Here is a 19712-nt window from a genome sequence, read left to right on the forward strand (position 1 = left end):
TGAATGACTGAAATAAATCAACTTTTTCATGATATTCTAATTATATGTCCAGCACCTGTATGTATGTTTTGGGCTGCATCTAGTTCTGTTAACCTTATATTTCTTTTTCAAATTCTCCCTTTTTTTTTTTTTTTTTTTTTTTTTTTTTTGCATCCAGCCCTAATTCCTTTAGAAATTTCCTTGACAAATAATATCAGTCTGTTAGGACATCAGGTTGTGTGTTACACATGTACATGTGTGTGTATATTTTTGAACATTGATGAAACATCTCCTCATTTTCTGCCTGAAAGCTTATTAGGAGTCGAGTGTCTTCAGGGCTCCCTGTTTGTTTACAAAATACACATACATGTTACAGACCTTGAAATCCAACAGCAGGGGGCGCTATTATGCAAAGATTTATGAACATACAAATTAACCTGCTTATCCTTTATCATCATTTTCTCCATTGTGAGATATAAAAGTGTCTTATCGTAGCGTTCGTGTGTATGTACATTATAACACCTCAATGCATGAGCGAAGTTACGATATTCTTCAGAATGACAATCCAGCAGCATATATGTTGCTGTCACAGACAACTGCCTGTAAAGTTTTTTGGCAAGCTATAACTTTCTAAACAGCGTAATTTGCATGGCGGCTTCTCCTGTCTCTCCCGCACTTTTCTGCGCTGGGTGTGAAATTTTTAGTTATTCCTCGGCCTCCTTTAGCAGTAACGGTACTTGTAATAAGTGTAGCTTGTTCGTAGCTTTGGAGGCCAGGCTGGGCGAATTGGCGACTCGGCTCCGCACCTTGGAAAATCCTACAGCTAGCCAGGCCCCTGTAGTTGGTGCGGACGAAGGTAGCTTAGCCGCCGTTAAATGTCCCCGGGAAAGCAGGCCGGCTGGGTGACTGTGAGGAAGAAGCATAGTTCTAAACAGAAGCCCCCTGTACACCACCAACCCGTTCACATTTCTAACCGTTTTTCCCCACTCGGCGACACACCCGCCGAGGATCAAACTCTGGTTATTGGCGACTCTGTTTTGAGAAATGTGAAGTTAGCGACACCAGCAACCATAGTCAAATGTCTTCCGGGGGCTAGAGCAGGCGACACTGAAGGAAATTTGAAACTGCTGGCTAAGGCTAAGCGTAAATTCGGTAAGATTGTAATTCACATCGGCAGTAATGACACCCGGTTACGCCAATCGGAGGTCACAAAAATTAACATTGAATCGGTGTGTAACTTTGCAAAAACAATGTCGGACTCTGTAGTTTTCTCTGGGCACCTCCCCAATCGGACCGGGAGTGACATGTTTAGCCGCATGTTCTCCTTGAATTGCTGGCTGTCTGAGTGGTGTCCAAAAAATGAGGTGGGCTTCATAGATAATTGGCAATGCTTCTGGGGAAAACCTGGTCTTGTTAGGAGAGACGGCATCCATCCCACTTTGGATGGAGCAGCTCTCATTTCTAGAAATCTGGCCAATTTTATTAAACCCTCCAAAACCGTGACTACTCAGGGTTGGGACCAGAAAGCAGAGTTGTAGTCTTACACACCTCTCTGCAGCTTCTCTCCCCATGCTATCCCCCCAATACCCCATCCCCGTAGAGACGGTACCTGATCCCAGACCACCAACAACCAGTAAAAATCTATTTAAGCATAAAAAATCAAAAAGAAAAATAATATAGCACCTTCAACTGCATCACAGACTAAAACAGTTAAATGTGGTCTGTTAAACATTAGGTCTCTCTCTTCTAAGTCCCTGTTAGTAAATGATATAATAATTGATCAACATATTGATTTATTCTGCCTTACAGAAACCTGGTTACAGCAGGATGAATATGTTAGTTTAAATGAGTCAACACCCCGAGTCACACTAACTGTCAGAATGCTCGTAGCACGGGCCGGGGCGGAGGATTAGCAGCAATCTTCCATTCCAGCTTATTAATTAATCAAAAACCCAGACAGAGCTTTAATTCATTTGAAAGCTTGACTCTTAGTCTTCTCCATCCAAATTGGAAGTCCCAAAAACCAGTTTTATTTGTTGTATCTATCGTCCACCTGGTCGTTACTGTGAGTTTCTCTGTGAATAGTGCTTAGCTCAGATAAGATAATTATAGTGGGTGATTTTAACATCCACATAGATGCTGAGAATGACAGCCTCAACACTGCATTTAATCTATTATTAGACTCAATTGGCTTCGCTCAAATGTAGATGAGTCCACCCACCACTTTAATCATACTTTAGATCTTGTTTTGACTTATGGTATGGAATTGAAGACTTAACAGTATTCCCTGAAAACCCCCTTCTGCCTGATCATTTCTTAATAACATTTACATTTACTTTAATGGACTACTCAGCAGTAGGGAATATGTTTCATTACAGTAGAAGTCTTTCGGAAAGCACTGTAACTAGATTTAAGGATATGATTCCTTCTTTGTTATGTTCTCCAATGCCATATACCAACACAGTGCAGAGTAGCTACCTAAACTCTGTGAGTGAGATAGATTATCTCGTCAATAGTTTTACATCCTCATTGAGCACAGCTTTGGATGCTGTAGCTCCTCTGAAAAAGAGAGCCTTAAATCAGAAGTGCCTGACTCCGTGGTATAACTCACAAACTCGCAGCTTAAAGCAGATAACCCGTAAGTTGGAGAGGAAATGGCATCTCACTAATTTAGAAGATCTTCACTTAGCCTGGAAAAAGAGTCTGTTGCTCTATAAAAAGCCCTCCGTAAAGCTAGGACATCTTACTACTCATCACTAAATTAAGAAAATAAGAACAACCCCAGGTTTCTTTTCAGCACTGTAGCCAGGCTGACAAAGAGTCAGAGCTCTATTGAGCTGAGTATTCCATTAACTTTAACTAGTAATGACTTCATGACTTTCTTTGCTAATAAAATTTTAACTATTAGAGAAAAAATTACTCATAATCATCCCAAAGACGTATCGTTATCTTTGGCTGCTTTCAGTGATGCTGGTATTTGGTTAGACTCTTTCTCTCCGATTGTTCTGTCTGAGTTACTTTCATTAGTCACTTCCTCCAAACCGTCTATTAGACCCCATTCCTACAGGCTGCTCAAGGAAGTCCTACCGTTAATTAATGCTTCGATCTTAAATATGATCAATCTATCTTTATTGGTTGGCTATGTACCACAGGCTTTTAAGGTGGCACTTATTAAACCATTACTTAAAAAGCCATCACTTGACCCAGCTATCTTAGCTAATTATAGGCCCAATCTCAGTAAATACTCCATTAATGCCAATTCTGTCATTTGTACAAAGTTAAAATATAACATATATCTTTAATGTTGAATAAGGGCACTACTTCTGAGGTTTTGTAACAAACACAGACCGCAAAGCATTCTGGGTAAAAGTGCTAAACAGTGATTGGTTCAGTAATCCATTATGTAAACCCAACACGTAATGTGACGTGTGTTGTGTGTTGGTTTAAGATAAATGTGCTTTTCTAAAATATTCCATTTTTATTTGTAAAAACAGGCTTTTTTACGGAGGCCTGGAAGTGTCATTGCAATTGCATTGTTTTAAAACCTTTATGTTGTTGTAAAACGTGCACTCAATATTAGTAAGTAAGTAAGTAAATTTATTTATATAGTGCCTTTCACAGAACATAAGGCCATGTACACATGTTGTCGGGTATTTGTAAAACCGAATATCTTACCCTTTCAGTTTGGGGAAAAAAACTTCATCCACACTACGTCGTTTAAAAAAAAATCCATCCACATCGAACCGTAAAATGTGTTGTAATTAGTCTGCCCAACCTTTGGGTGGCGGTACTGATTAAAATTCTATCCAATCAGGAGCCTTATTCTCTTGTCGTCACTTCCACAAAAACTAAAACATGGCGCCAACCTCGTTCGTGTGGACCGATAAGGAGTCGGAATTACTTCTAACCGTAGTTTTAGAATACAAAGTTAACATATATGCACACAAAAAGCACCTGGACAATGGACAATACCAACACTTTGAGAGCAGCCATGTACGCAGACGTTTAATACTGCCATGAACACTCCTGGCCAGTAGATGGCAGTAGCGGCCATGAAAAAATGTCAAACAAAATTCCAGATAATCCGTGTCTGCTACATTTAAGATGCGTGGAATTTAACAAACGCAAGTACACTAACGTCTATAAACCCAGAGAATATATTCATGAGAGTTTTAGGCACTAGAGTTTAATGCTGTTATCTGTGGACCCTGAACAGAGTGTCTGAAATGCAATTGTCCTGTCGTGAACGTCTGAGATTACCTTATGCTACCCATAATGCATTGCTGCCTGGCACAGCATGTGCTCACAAAACCTTAAAAATTAGCACTGTTGTGTGTTGGGGGGCTTGGCTGGACACTGTTTTGTTGGGTTTGTGTTTGTTTTCCTTTCTAGGTGGTCTGGGACTGACCTCTGGGGAAAATTGTGCTGCAGAAGAGTCTCTCACCTCTGTGATGATTGGTTGCCACCTGTTGCATCCTCGTGCGGCTCTTTATCAGGATGATCTGCAACACCTGTGACATTCACGTGCAGACTAAGGACTCTCACCTGGCGTCAATGAAGAAATGAGGAGGTGCATTTAAGCCAGCAGTGATGAGGGCTGTTTGCCGGAGAATACAACTTGTTACGACCTTGTATCGACCGTTGGGGACGCTGAGGGCCGCTCCAGAGTTTGACGTTACGTCTGTGAGGGAGGACTAGGGTGAGAGGCAAAAGCTGTCAGCATCGTCAGAGGTGATTATCTTTAAAGGCTTATTTGTGAATATAATGTGGTGTTTTTTGCACAGCTAAATTTGAACATTGAAGAATTGTCTTGTTTGCTCCTCGCGGCTGTGGTGTGTGGAATAATAAACCTACACAAGCCGTGAGCAGCTGTTCATCTGAATTAACTCTGAACCTGAACTGAACGTGTTGCTGATAAGTGTGCCTTTAATAGCTTTCTGGTAATAGTATCGAATAATCGCACCTCTGTTCCCCCTCTACAGAGTACAGTTCTGGGAAGGGCCACCTGGGGGGGTGTCGGCGGAAAACCTGAGTCCAGAACGTTCAGGCTCCGGTCCGTTGAGGCGCTAAGAGAGCGCGCAGCCTCTTCACCCCACCAGTATTATTTAATTTGTATTTCTTATACAGTACCGATGGGTGATTAGAAAATAAAATTGTTTCTTTGGGAGCTGCTTCTGGTTATTTAGCGCTGGGTTCAGTCAGACGCTGGACCGCTCCTCGAGCCGCGTCCCACACATAACAGAATTCTCCGGCCACACCAGTATGGACCCAGCGGCAGAAGCAGCTCCATTTCAGGAGAGAGTCCAGAAACACCTGGAGATGATTTGGGAGCAAGTACAGCACCTTTCAATCCAAATTAAGCAGACAGACGCCTGAGTGACGGAGCTTGTAGTGCAGGCTGTTCCGCTTCCTGCGGCTGCAGCTCCGGTTCCATCAAGCCCGGGATGGATAAGTTCGCCGTCTAGAGATTCGGCAGTTGAACCGGTTATTTGTCACCCAGAGCCTTATTCGGGAAATGTAGAGGCTTGTGCTCCGTTTTTAATGCAGTGTTCTTTAGTTTTTCTCAGCGACCGGCATCTTTTTTTCTGAGAGTAGCCGCGTTGCATACGTTATAAATCTGCTGCGGGGTGATGCCCTGACGTGGGCCACTGTGTTGTGGAGCAGCAAATCACCACTGTTGGAAACCTTCGATGAATTTTCCATGAATTTCGTTTGGTTTTTGATCATCCGGTGAAGGCAGATACATCGGTTCAGTGATTGCTGAATCTCCGACAGGGGCGACGTAGCGCAGCAGACTATTCTGTGGATTTTTGAATCTTTTATGCACAGTCTGGGTGGAACGCTGCTGCTTTGAGGGGGGTGTTTATAGACGGGTTGAACGATTTCCTGAAAGACGAGCTAGCGGTCCGTGACGAACCGAAGGAATTAGATGAGTTGATATCCTTGGTTATCCGTCTGGACGATCGGATTAAGGAGCGTGGACGGGAGAGAGGACGAGTGTCCGAGCGGAGTTTTGGGTCTCGGGGTTCTCCTCGACACAAGTCCGGACCGCCTCTTCTTCGTACCACTGAGACTCCTCCGACGGGACCTCTAGCTCCTCTAGTGGAGGAGCCGATGCAACTCGGAAGGAATAGAACTGTTATATTGCCCCGGTCGACTGAGCGACAGGAAACAGCTCAGTGATGTTGCTCCAGGTGTTTTTGGAGGGGTTGGGATGTAAATGGGAAAAAAATCGGTATTTGATTTATGGGCACAGTATTTGTATGTAGTCCTGGTGGAGTGAACAGGCTGATCGGAGTTCGTTTGGACTCAGGTGAGTAGGAGGTTTTTTTTTATTGTTTATAGTATTTCATTTTTTTTTTTTAGTGGGGTGGGTTGTTTTGTTTTGTTGGTTTTTATTTCCCTGTCCTCTAACCCCAACCTCACACCACTTTGACCATTTGTCTTGTGTTGTGGGGTGGTGCAGGTTGGTCACTGGGCATTCCCATGTGGACCTCTGCACCTGCGGGGGGGGGGGTCCAGGGCTTTTTTTTGGATTTAGTTAATTCCCAGTTCACTCCAGCCTCAGTGAGCCTCTGATCGTTCGCCATTGGCGTCACTGAGGTGTAGGGCTGTGGGGATCTGTTATTGGATTATCGGAAGTGTGTGCCCCACCACTGTATGTATATATATATATATATATATATATATATATATATATATATATATATATAAGTATTTGTTGTGTGGCCGCTGAAGAGGAGGTATGCTGGCCCACCACAGAGGCGCCCCTGCCTAAAGTGCGGGCTTCAGGCACGAGATGGGCGCCGGAGCAACCGGGGAGTGACAGCTGTCACTCATCAACAAGCACCAGCTGTCAGTCATCATCACCACTACCATCACCATAAAAGCCGGGCAGCAACTCCACCTTGCTGTGAGATATTGTCTACCTTATAGGTAAATTCTCAGCCTTGATTGTGCCTACGCACGTGCTTGCTGTTCTGGTTTTGTGATCTGTTGCAGGAGATTCAACTCGCTATTTCCAGCGGGAGGCTGGGGGTTCGTGGATTGACGAGCAGTGAACGGTTTTCACTCCTCACTCCGAACCACGTAAAATAGGAGATGATTCTGCACTGTGATCTGGTGTTAAGGTGGAGGTGTTTTTCCCACCCGACTACTGAAAGAACGAACTTGCTGACTGTTTACTGGGCGTGTTTTTCACACACCACCATTAACTGTTTTCTGCCCTGCCAGCAGTACCTGATCTGACAGCTGGAGACGGTGGCCACCTGGGGATTCGGGACTTGGCGGCTCCGGGGTGTTCCAGATCTGGTGGCAGTGGAAATCATGTGGGGCCCGGCTCTTCTCTGGACGGTTGTCTCCTATCCTCGAGCCTGCCCACACATCACCCTTGTATATTTGACTGTAATCCAAATTCTGCATCTGTCTGTATTCTGTTGTGCACGTTTCACAACAGTAAAGTGTTGTAATTTTTGACTCATCCATTGTCCGTCATTTCCGCCCCCTGTTGTGGGTCCGTGTCACTACACTTTCCCAACAGTATTATTATTATGCTTATGCTTGCACACGCTCTTTGATGAACATTTTCTCTACTTGCACCTACCTTGTGTGTTTTTTAAGAGCTGACGTAACGTGAATTTCTCCACTGTGAGATCAATAAAGTTTATCTTTATCTTTCTGCAGGTTTGATCAGCAGCAATGTTTGTTATTACATTTTTTACTGCTGTTGTTGGTGAAAATCTTCCTGCTCCTCTGTGAACTTTACCTTGGGTCGTCTCTGCTTTATCCTTCAGGACTTCTTCTGTGTTCACCCGTTGGACAGAGTAAGTAGTCGTGATCTTTCTTACACTCTGTTTCTGCAAAGGTAGTTGTTCTTGCAATATCCACCAGCTCATGACGTTCAAGGCATACTTTACAGGCTTTCAGTTCTTTTAAGATGCCTTTTTTCCTCATACAGGTTCAGCCTTTTAAACTTTCTGCAGAAGATTTTGTCCAAATGTCGCTCGTCACCACACAGAACACAAAAATCTGGAGCATTTTCACTCATCACTCTTACAGAGGCATGGTTCTTCTCAAATCTTTTCTCTTGCCAGTCTGATTTATCTGCAAGTTTCAGCTGTTCAAGCCTTTCCAAGATGTCCTCCTGGTGTTTTAGGAACACCAGAAGTTTATCGAAGTGGTTGTCTTCTGTAACATCATTTCTTTGATCAACCATGTAGATCAGGGGTTGGCAACATGTTCCAGAAAGGGCCAAGAGGGTGAAGGTTTTCTTTTTTCTTTGCAGCCACTGACTCCACCAGGTGATTTCACTGATTAATATCACTTTGAGCAGATGGAATCAGTTAATCAGTGAAATTACCTGGTGATTTTAGGGGGTGCTCAGAGCACAAACAGAGGGGTCAGGTCTGTACAGGGCAGACACTCCCTCACCCCATCCCGGCCCCTGCTCATGTCACTCCCTTCCCCAACAGGGGCACAACGCAGCTTTAGCTACAGCAACCACCCCCCCCCCCCCCCCCCACCCCAAGCTGGAAGCGTGACCACGTGTTGCTGCGGCTCCCCCACAGTCACATTTCCTCAATTCGGACGACGGAGTGTTTCAAAGTTGTTTGTTTCAAAAATAACTGTGGATTAATTGCTGTGTATTTGTTTGAGGTAATTGGGTGTGAATGGAATTGCCCTTTTAGGGATCAATAAAGTTGTCTGAATCTGAATCGTTTATCACACACTTCAAGTTTCAAGCAAATCAGTCAATGCATGAAAGCGTTATGACATGTTGATGGGTCATCCACTAGGGGGCGCTCAGAGAAAAAACAGAGGGGCCAGGTGTGTTCAGGGGCCAACACTCATCACACATGTGAAGTTTCAAGTCAATCAGGCAAAGCATGAAGGAGTTATCATGACTTGATGTTCCATGGCGAAAGGTCAAAATAGCGGCGCCCTAGCAGCCACACCCTTTCACATCGAGAAAAGCTTTTGATAACTTTTGATCAGTATAGCCTCTGGATGATCTGAAAGAAATTTGAAATGCATTGGACAAAATCCCTAGGAGGAGTTTGTTCAAATACCATGTGTGGAAATTGTGCCAAAATGGCAAAAAATTCAAAATGGCTGAATTCCTGTTTGGAAAGGGCTGAAATATGGGCTTGAAAAGTCAATCAATCAATTTTTCAATCAATTTTTTTATATAGCGCCAAATCACAACAAACAGTTGCCCCAAGGCACCTCATATTGTAAGGCAAGGCCATACAATAATCATGTAAAACCCCAACGGTCAAAACGACCCCCTGTGAGCAAGCACTTGGCTACAGTGGGAAGGAAAAACTCCCTTTTCACAGGAAGAAACCCTCCAGCAGAAACCAGGCTCAGGGAGGGGCAAGTCCTCTGCTGGGACTGGTTGGGGCTGAGGGAGAGAACCAGGAAAAAGACATGCTGTGGAGGGGAGCAGAGATCGATCACTAATGATTAAATGCAGAGTGGTGCATACAGAGCAAAAAGGGAAAAGAAACAGTGCATCATGGGAACCCCCCCAGCAGTCTAAGTCTACAGCAGCATAACTAAGGGATGGTTCAGGGTCACCTGATCCAGCCCTAACTATAAGCTTTAGCAAAAAGGAAAGTTTTAAGCCTAATCTTAAAAGTAGAGAGGGTGTCTGTCTCCCTGATCTGAATTGGGAGCTGGTTCCACAGGAGAGGAGCCTGAAAGCTGAAGGCTCTGCCTCCCATTCTACTCTTACAAACCCTAGGAACTACAAGTAAGCCTGCAGTCTGAGGAGCGAAGCGCTCTATTGGGGTGATATGGTACTACGAGGTCCCTAAGATAAGATGGGACCTGATTATTCAAAACCTTATAAGTAAGAAGAAGAATTTTAAATTCTATTCTAGAATTAACAGGAAGCCAATGAAGAGAGGCCAATATGGGTGAGATATGCTCTTTCCTTCTAGTCCCCGTCAGTACTCTAGCTGCAGCATTTTGAATTAACTGAAGGCTTTTTAGGGAACTTTTAGGAAACCTGATAATAATGAATTACAATAGTCCAGCCTAGAGGAAATAAATGCATGAATTAGTTTTTCAGCATCACTCTGAGACAAGACCTTTCTGATTTTAGAGATATTGCGTAAATGCAAAAAAGCAGTCCTACATATTTGTTTAATATGCGCTTTGAATGACATATCCTGATCAAAAATGACTCCAAGATTTCTCACAGTATTACTAGAGGTCAGGGTAATGCCATCCAGAGTAAGGATTGGTTAGACACCATGTTTCTAAGATTTGTGGGGCCAAGTACATAACTTCAGTTTTATCTGAGTTTAAAGCAGGAATTAGAGGTCATCCATGTCTTTATGTCTGTAAGACAATCCTGCAGTTTAGCTAATTGGTGTGTGTCCTCTGGCTTCATGGATAGATAAAGCTGGGTATCATCTGCGTAACAATGAAAATTTAAGCAATACCGTCTAATAATACTGCCTAAGGGAAGCATGTATAAAGTGAATAAAATTGGTCCTAGCACAGAACCTTGTGGAACTCCATAATTAACTTTAGTCTGTGAAGAAGATTCCCCATTTACATGAACAAATTGTAATCTATTAGACAAATATGATTCAAACCACCGCAGCGCAGTGCCTTTAATACCTATGGCATGCTCTAATCTCTGTAATAAAATTTTATGATCAACAGTATCAAAAGCAGCACTGAGGTCTAACAGAACAAGCACAGAGATGAGTCCACTGTCCGAGGCCATAAGAAGATCATTTGTAACCTTCACTAATGCTGTTTCTGTACTATGATGAATTCTAAAACCTGACTGAACTCTTCAAATAGACCATTCCTCTGCAGATGCTCAGTTAGCTGTTTTGCAACTACCCCTTTCAAGAATTTTTGAGAGAAAAGGAAGGTTGGAGATTGGCCTATAATTAGCTAAGATAGCTGGGTCAAGTGATGGCTTTTAAGTAATGGTTTAATTACTGCCACCTAAAGCCTGTGGTACATAGCCAACTAACAAAGATAGATTGATCATATTTAAGATCGAAGCATTAAATAATGGTAGGGCTTCCTTGAGCAGCCTGGTAGGAATGGGGTCTAATAACATGTTGATGGTTTGGATGAAGTAACTAATGAAAATAACTCAGACAGAACAATCGGAGAGAAAGAGTCTAACCAAATACCGGCATCACTGAAAGCAGCCAAAGATAACGATACGTCTTTGGGATGGTTATGAGTAATTTTTTCTCTAATAGTTAAAATTTGTTAGCAAAGAAAGTCATGAAGTCATTACTAGTTAAAGTTAATGGAATACTCAGCTCAATAGAGCTCTGACTCTTTGTCAGCCTGGCTACAGTGCTTGAAAAGAAACCTGGGGTTGTTCTTATTTTCTTCAATTAGTGATGAGTAGAAAGATGTCCTAGCTTTATGGAGGGCTTTTTTTATAGAGCAACAGACTCTTTTTCCAGGCTAAGTGAAGATCTTCTAAATTAGTGAGACGCCATTTCCTCTCCAACTTACGGGTTATCTGCTTTACGCTACGAGTTTGTGAGTTATACCACGGAGTCAGACACTTCTGATTTAAAGCTCTCTTTTTCAGAGGAGCTACAGCATCCAAAGTTGTCTTCATGAGGATGTAAAACTATTGACGCGATACTCTATCTCGCTTACAGAGTTTAGGTAGCTACTCTGCACTGTGTTGGTATATGGCATTAGAGAACATAAAGAAGGAATCATATCCTTAAACCTAGTTACAGCGCTTTCTGAAAGACTTCTAGTGTAATGAACTTATTCCCCACTGCTGGGTAGTCCATCAGAGTAAATGTAAATGGTTATTAAGAAATGATCAGACAGAAGGGAGTTTTCAGGGAATACTGTTAGTCTTCTATTTCCATACCAATAGGTCAGAACAAGATCTAAGATATGATTAAAGTGATGGGTGGACTCATTTACTTTTTGAGCAAAGCCAATAGAGTCTAATAATAGATTAAATGCAGTGTTGAGGCTGTCCATTCTCAGCATCTGTGTGGATGGTAAAATCGCCCACTATAATTATCTTATCTGAGGCTAAGCACTAAGTCAGACAAAAGGTCTGAAAATTCACAGAGAAACTCACAGTAACGACCAGGTGGACGATAGATAATAACAAATAAACTGGTTTTTTGGGGACTTCCAATTTGGATGGACAAGACTAAGAGTCAAGCTTTCAAGTGTCAATAATAATAACAATACTACTACTACTACTACTAATAATATAATAAACAGCACAATTACAATTAATAAAACACTACATACAGAGCAATAGGCAATTAGGTGGAATTGCAGTCACAAACAGATGTGTTTTGAGTTTGTGATTTGAAAAGGGGTTAATGAGTCAATGTTTCTGAGTTGGGATGGTAATGAATTCCAAACATGGGGAGCACAGCGACTGAATTCTCTGCTCCCCATGGTAGTGAGACGGGCAGAGGGGACAGACAGGTGGATGGAGGAAGAGGATCTGAGGGAGCGGGAGGGAGTGTAAACATGGAGAAGGTCAGACAGATATGGGGAAGCGAGGGTGTGTATGACCTTGAATGTTAACAGGAGGATTTTAAATTGAATACCAAACTGAACCGGAAGCAAGTGGAGCTGTTGGAGGACAGGACTGATAGGCTGGATCAAGGGAGTTCAAAGGCAGGTGAATTGTGAACCAGTTGAAGTTTATGGAGGAATTTGTGAGGGAGACCAAAGAGGAGAGAATTAGCACCACTATTCACACCATTATCTCCAACAAAAGCCTGGAGATATTCTTGGAATTGTTCAGCATTTATCCACCACATACATCATCTTCCAACAATTTTTACCTTTCAACAAATATCCCAGCCTGCACTGCATGGACAATGCTTCTGAACCTTGGTTTCTCCTCCGGACGACGTTTGGCCACACCCATCTTACTGCTGAAGGTACATGCCAGCCAATCACGCACTTCACTGGGAACAGACTCTGCTTGCAGGTCACTAAGTTCATCCTCAGTGTCCCAACAGAACGCCTACCAAAGAAAGAAGAAGACCCGTTACACATAATGGGGACCGCAAACAACATTATGTTTTATACATTCATTAGCCAGTACCATTTGTATATCTATATACGAGGTCTGTTAGAAAAGTAACGGACCTTTTTATTTTTGCAAAACTATGAGGTCTGTCAATAAAATAATGGTCCTTTTTATTTTTTTCAAAAACTATATGGATTTCATTCATATGTTTTTTGTCAGAGGACAAGTTGGACATGTCCAGCTCTCCACAATTTCACTGATACTTACTGGACTGGTAAGCATTGAAAGCAGAGATAGACATGTCCAACTTGTCCTCTGACACGCCGAAACGGAGGTGTTCCTTTGTCTCGCTTCCAAGCGAATCGGCCTTTACGTGCGAAGCCTCCGCGCGGCTTTCCATGACAAAATCTCTTGTTAAAAGTGAAATCTGCCGGAAAATGGCTGATTCCAGCTCTTGTGATAACCAGAGAAAGAGCACACGACGGTCTCGTATCCACAGAGCCATCCGTGTAGAAATGGTCCGGTGGCTTGTGCCGCGTCGTCGCAGCTAGGAGCGCGGCACGCCAAGCGTCCTTAAAGGGGTCCTTAAAGCTGTATAACAGACCTTATTCTCTGTGAAGCCCGTAAATTTTCACCAAAAGCCAGATAAATTTTTCGAATGGTTTCCAGGTGCCAGTCTCTAACAGCTTCTGAAAAAATTCTGATGGAAAAAAAAGTCCTTTTCATTCCGCCATTTCCAGACAATGAAAATCCGACGAGGGGGCGGGACCACTCCTTCCCAAGGCGTGCTCACAGGCGAATGACATCACCGACAGGCGTGGAAAAACTCACGCATGCGCACGAGGGTTCAAGCATGTCTGACGTAAAACATATGAATGAAATCCATATAGTTTTTGAAAAAATAAAAGGACCGTTACGTTATTGACAGACCTCATATATGGATTTGAATCATGTGTGATTGCATCAGCCAAGCTTGAACCTTCGTGCGCATTGCTGAGTTTTTCACGCCTGTCGGTTGCATCATTCGCCTGTGAGCACGCCTTGTGGGAGGAGTGGTCCAGCCCCCTCGTCGGATTTTCATTGTCAGGAAATTGGCTGATCGACTGTCGCTTTGCTTCATCAAAATTTTTTCAGAAAGTGTGAGAGACAGCCAAGTGGAAACCATTTGGAAAATTCAGATGGCTTTCAGTGAAGATCTTATGGGGATCACACAGATTAAGGACAATTACAACTGGATTAAAGACGGCCCACAGCGGCGGATGGCGTGCTGACGAGCTGGACATGTCGCAACATGTCCTGTGAGGCTTCATCACGGCGTTGCTTTTTGTTCTGTGCCCTGCGCCTCCGTCCCGACGCATGAATTTCTCCGCACGTCTTTTCATGCCGAAAAAGTGCTGATGTCAAACTCTTCTGCCATTTCTGTGGTAGTCAGACAACGTCCCGGATCAACAAAGCGTTCACTTTGGAAATGAACGGCACATTCCACTGTTGCAGGAGTTTTTTGTCATGAAAAGACGTGTGGAGAAATTTGCGCATCGGGACGGAGGTGCAGGGCACAGAACAAAAGTAACGCCGTGATGAAGCCTCACATGTTGTGGCATGTCCAGCTCGTCCACAATTTCTCGGATAGTCCACATGACTGAAAAGCCACCGAAAGCCGTCTGAATTTTCCGAATGGTGCAAGAGCTGGGCATGTTAGGGCTTGTCCTGTGAGACCAACACAGAGGTGCTTTCGTCCCGCGCCATGGGCGGCTCTGTGGCGAATTTCTCTGCTCCTCTTTCCATTACAAAACTCTTGTAACAGTGGAATGTGCCGAAAAGTGCTATGTCCAGCTGTCTTGCCATTCTCTGGTAGTCAGACCGACGTCCCGGATCAACAAAGCGTTCACTTTGGAAATGATCTGGTCGTTTGAACCGGTCGATCGCCACTACTCGGTGCGCGGCGCGCCATCTGCCGCTGTGGGCCGTCTTTAATCCAGTTTGTAATTGTCCTTAATCTGTGTGATCCCCATAAGATCTTCACCGAAAGCCATCTGAATTTTCCAAATGTTTTCCACTTGGCTGTCTCTCACACTTTCTGAAAAAATTTTGATGAAGCAAAGTGGCAGTCGATCAGCCAATTTCCTGACAATGAAAATCCGAAGAAGGGCTGGACCACTCCTCCCACAAGGCGTGCTCACAGGCGAATGATGCAACCGACAGGCGTGAAAAAACTCACGCATGCGCACAAAGGTTCAAGCTTGGCTGATGCAATCACACATGATTCAAATCCATATAGTTTTTGCAAAAAATAAAAAAGGTCTGTTACTTTTCTAACAGACCTCGTACTGTATTATCCACCTATCCATCCAGCCACCCACACACACCCATCATCCATCCATCCACCCCACCCACACATCCATCCAGAGGCACCAGTCAATATAAATCCATCCATGCACCCACCTGGTCTCATCAGTGCAAACAGAGTCCAACATCATAACTGCAAGCTCCAGGGTCCTTTTGAGTTCTTGTAAGTCAACAACAGCACCATGGTCAATTTGCTCCAGAATCCCCTTCAGCCTGGACACACAGTAAACACACAAATGAGTAGATTACCATATAGTAACATAACCCTAACCCTGCACAAAAGCACTCAAAAGTGCACACAGTACAGAGAAAGTGCACACAATACACACAGGCACACAATAACATATAGTAAACACAATAAACACAAATACTGCACAAAACAAAGTAAACATTGCACAGTGCCTCTTGCAATTGAGTCCACCTCCTTGTGTCCCATCCTATCCAGGCAAGGTGATGGTCTAGTGGTTAAGCATTTGGCTTGAAACCAGAGGATCCTCAGTTCAAATCCCAGTCTGACTGGAAAATCACTAAGGGCCCTTGGGCAAGGTCCTTAATCCCCTAGTTGCTCCTGGTATGTAGTGAGCGCCTTGTATGGCAACACCCTCACATCATGGTGAATGTGAGGCATTATTTGTAAAGCACTTGAGCGTCTGATGCAGATGGAAAGCGCTATATGAATGCAATCCATTTTACCTTGACAAGTGCCTATGTGCTTGCTCAGGGGGTTGGTAAGATTAGGCCTTACCCTTGTGAAGCACCTTAAGACAACTTAAGTTGGGGCTATATTAATAAATTGAAGTGAATTGTACTGTATATCCACCTATCCTCAGTGCTGGACTGAGGATATTGTCAAGTAGTGGAAAGAACACTTTGAGGATCTCCTCAACCTAAATGACATGCCGTCCCTTGAGGAGGCAGAGATGGAAGACTCGGATGAATCTGGTGCCATCTCCCTAGTGGAAGTCACTAGTAAAAGGAGTCCCTTCAGCTGCTCCCTTGTTTTCACTTGGGGTCGCCACAACAGATCCAAGGTGGATCTGCATGTTAAATTGGCACAAATGTTATGCTACATGCTCTACCTGATGCAACTCCACATTCCACAGAGAAATGTGGCAGGGTGGGGTTTGAACCGGGAACCTTCTGCACTGAAACCAAGTGCATTAACTACTTGACCACCACCCCTGCTAGTGGAAGTCACCAAGGTACTCAAAAAACTCCTATGTGGCAAGTCGCTGGAGGAGCATATGAGCGTCAGCCTCCATGGGACAGTCTGTGCTAGGGTACTAGAGAGGAGACATATTAGTCAAAGCTCAGATTCAGGAGAAGCAATGCAGGTTCCATCTTGGACCAGCTCTTTGTGCTATATAGAAGGTCCTTGGGAGTATGACCAACCAGTTACATGTGTTTTGTGACTTAAAATTGACCAGGGTCCCTCAAGATGTCCTGTGAGGGGTTCTGCAGGAATATGTTGTATCGGAACTACTGCAACACATGATCTGGCCTCTATACGAACAACGTAGGAACTGTGTCCAGGCCCCGGGAAGTCCCAGGACATGCTGGATTGATTATATTTCCTGGCTGGCTTGGGAACACCTCAGGATCTCCCAGAAAGAGTTAGAGGACTTGGCTAAGACCCAGCTAAGTGGCAGAAAATGAATGAATGAATGAATAAAAAAAAAATCCCACCCCAAACTAGCATTGAGCACTGTGCTACCAATATCTACATATACGTAAAATAAATCAATCACTCAAAAGGTGACCAGAGACAGGTAAACAAAAAGCACACTCGGGCTGCAGCTATCAATTTTAGTAATCGAGTATTCTATCGAATCTCTCTGGTCGTCCATCGCTTTCGATGATGACATCTGTGGAGACCCTCGGGGGGATGGATCCTCTTCTCAACCCAAAGGCTGAAGCACGCAGATTTCCACACCTCCTGCACTGATGGGTTGATGTAGCTGGGTTGGCCAATGCTGCTTTATGCTGCCTGTCCCTTGCAGCTTCTAAACCTTTCCTCCTCTCCTCCACGAACATAGTTGTGGCTTTAGAGATGACAGCCATCCAGGCTGGTCAATCAGCGGCAGCTGCTTCAAACTCAGATGGCTGGATACCGCACCACTAAAGGTTTTTCTTCAGAAGGTCTTTGTACCTCAATTTAGTTCTACCCCTCCGGTGGGAGCCCAACTTGAGCTCCCCGTACATCAGCTGCCTAGGGATACGGCTGTCATCCATCCTACTGACATGACCAGACCATTGTAACTGATCCTTCAGTAGCAATGCCTCAATGCTTATTGAGTGGGCTCTATCCATTACTTCCTGGTTGGTAATTTTATCTTTCCAGCAGATGTTCATGATTGTACGCAGTGACCTCATGTGGAATTTTTCTAGTTGCTTTATGTGGCAGTGGTACAGAGTCCACGTTTCACATCCATACAGGAGTGTAGGGATTACTACAGCCTTGTAGATTTTAAGCTTTGTGGACAGTTTGACTCCTCTGTGCTGAAGAACCTTAGCTCTCAATCTGCCCAATGCCTGACTGGCTTTCCGGACTCTGCATGTGATTTCTTTATCCAGCGATCTGTCTGCTGAGACTGTCCTTCCAAGATATGTGAAATGTTCCATATTTTGCAGTACGACTGAGTCGATGGTGGTATTAGGCACAGGTAAAGTTGTATTTGGTGCAGGTTGCAGTAACACCACAGTTTTTCCAAAGCTGATTGTTAGGCCAAAGAGTTTTGATGCTTCCACAAAACGGTCTATAATGTGTTGTAGGTGATTTTCCATGTGTGCCATGAGAGCACAGTCATCAGCAAACAGAGCTTCTAGGATAAGTCTTTCCACAATCATTGTTCGGGCTTGCAGGCGGCATAGATCAAGACCGATCAGTCTGAGCGGTATTTGATATATATCCCGAGGTCAAGCTCTTTCACAGTGTGTAGAAGGACTTGTGTGAAGAACAAGATGAATAGCACTGGTGCGAATACGCAGCCTTGCTTCACACCTGTGGAGATACTGAAGTGGTTGGCAAAGTCCCCACCGACCAGAACCTGTGCTGTCATGTTGTCATGGAATAGCCTCAACAAGTGTAGTAAACTTTTGTGAGCATCCCAGTTTGGTGAGGATAGTCCACAGTGCGTCCCTTTTGATGCTGTCAAAAGCCTTGGTCAGGTCGATAAACACAGCATAGTGTTGTGTGGGCCACCGAAGAGGAGGTACTGCTGGCCCACCACCAGAGGGCACCCTGCCTGTTGGCAGGTTTCAGGCACCAGAGGGCGCAGTGGCCTGTTTGGATCACCAGGTGCACCTTGTCAGCTGTCATCCATCAGTCATCACCTCATCTATAAGGGCCTGGGAGAGACACCACTACTCTGCCAAGTTATCGGCTTACCTTACAGGTAAACTTTCTCAGCCGTTTTGTGCCGTTCGCACATTCATTGTTACTGAAGTCTTTGCAGTTGTGACTTATACTTGCAGCTTGTAGCCAAGTTTGTGGAAGCTGGAGGAGTTGGCGTCTCCACTCCTAACTTCTTACTTACTAAGTATAACCATTGACACTGCACGTTCTCCAGTTTTCCTCTGCACTCTGGGAGTATCTGGATTTATTCCTTCAGGAGGATTTCTGTGAGTTACTGACTGTTTGCTGGGTGTACACACACCCACCTTAACCTGTGTTTGTTCCTGCCAGCAGTACCGGGTCTGACAGCTGGAGCGGTGGCCACCTGAGGATTCAGGTCTTGGCGGCTCTGGTGTGTTGCAGGTCTCCGTTGGCGGTGGAACTTTGTGGGTCCCGGCTCTTCTCTGGATAGGCATCTCCTACCCTCGGGCCTGCCACGCGTCACCGTTTTTGGATTGACAGACTAAAAGCATATTTGAGTGATTGTGCACATTTGCAAAATAAATTGTATTTATTTGGAATCTCTATTGACCATTCATTTACGCCCCCTGGCATGGGTCCGTGCATTCACTTTTCCCAACATATAGAGGGCCATTCTCTGCTCGATGCACGATTTCCTCCGCCACCGAACCCGGAGAATACTGGAGCCGCCAAGTCCCGAGTCCCCAGGTGGCCACCGTCTCCGAATGTCGGATCTGGTACTGCTGGCAAGAAGCAGAAACAACAAGATGTGGGTGTGTGCACACCCAGTAACAGCAATGGTGGAGATTCCACCTCCACCTCTCATCCACACTCGTGCAGCTCCTGTCACACAGCACTTATCTGGTGGGGTGTAAAGCGAAGCTGTCGCCGGTCACGCCAATCTCCAGATAGTGCACTCCACAGGAAAAAACAGCTGCAAAAAATGAGTTTACTAGACACAGTTATTTATACGGCTGAGATTGTTACCTTCACAGGTCGATGATATCTCGGCAATGA

At 44.3% G+C, this 19712-nt stretch overlaps 1 protein-coding gene across 1 annotated transcript in view; it reads right to left on the reverse strand.

Moving 5' to 3' along the window:
• Window positions 1–19712, reverse strand: part of pde1a (phosphodiesterase 1A, calmodulin-dependent) — a 397928-nt gene that overhangs the window by 221409 nt on the left and 156807 nt on the right. The window contains exons 3-4 of the mRNA XM_034187112.1: window positions 15433–15553; window positions 12804–12988 (exon numbers count right to left, since the gene is read on the reverse strand). Of these exons, the coding sequence (XP_034043003.1) occupies window positions 12804–12988; window positions 15433–15553 (306 nt within the window). The remainder of the gene's footprint in view (window positions 1–12803; window positions 12989–15432; window positions 15554–19712) is intronic.

Source organism: Thalassophryne amazonica, chromosome 14 (genome assembly GCF_902500255.1).
Source record: "Thalassophryne amazonica chromosome 14, fThaAma1.1, whole genome shotgun sequence".
Classification (NCBI taxonomy): Eukaryota; Metazoa; Chordata; class Actinopteri; order Batrachoidiformes; family Batrachoididae; genus Thalassophryne; species Thalassophryne amazonica.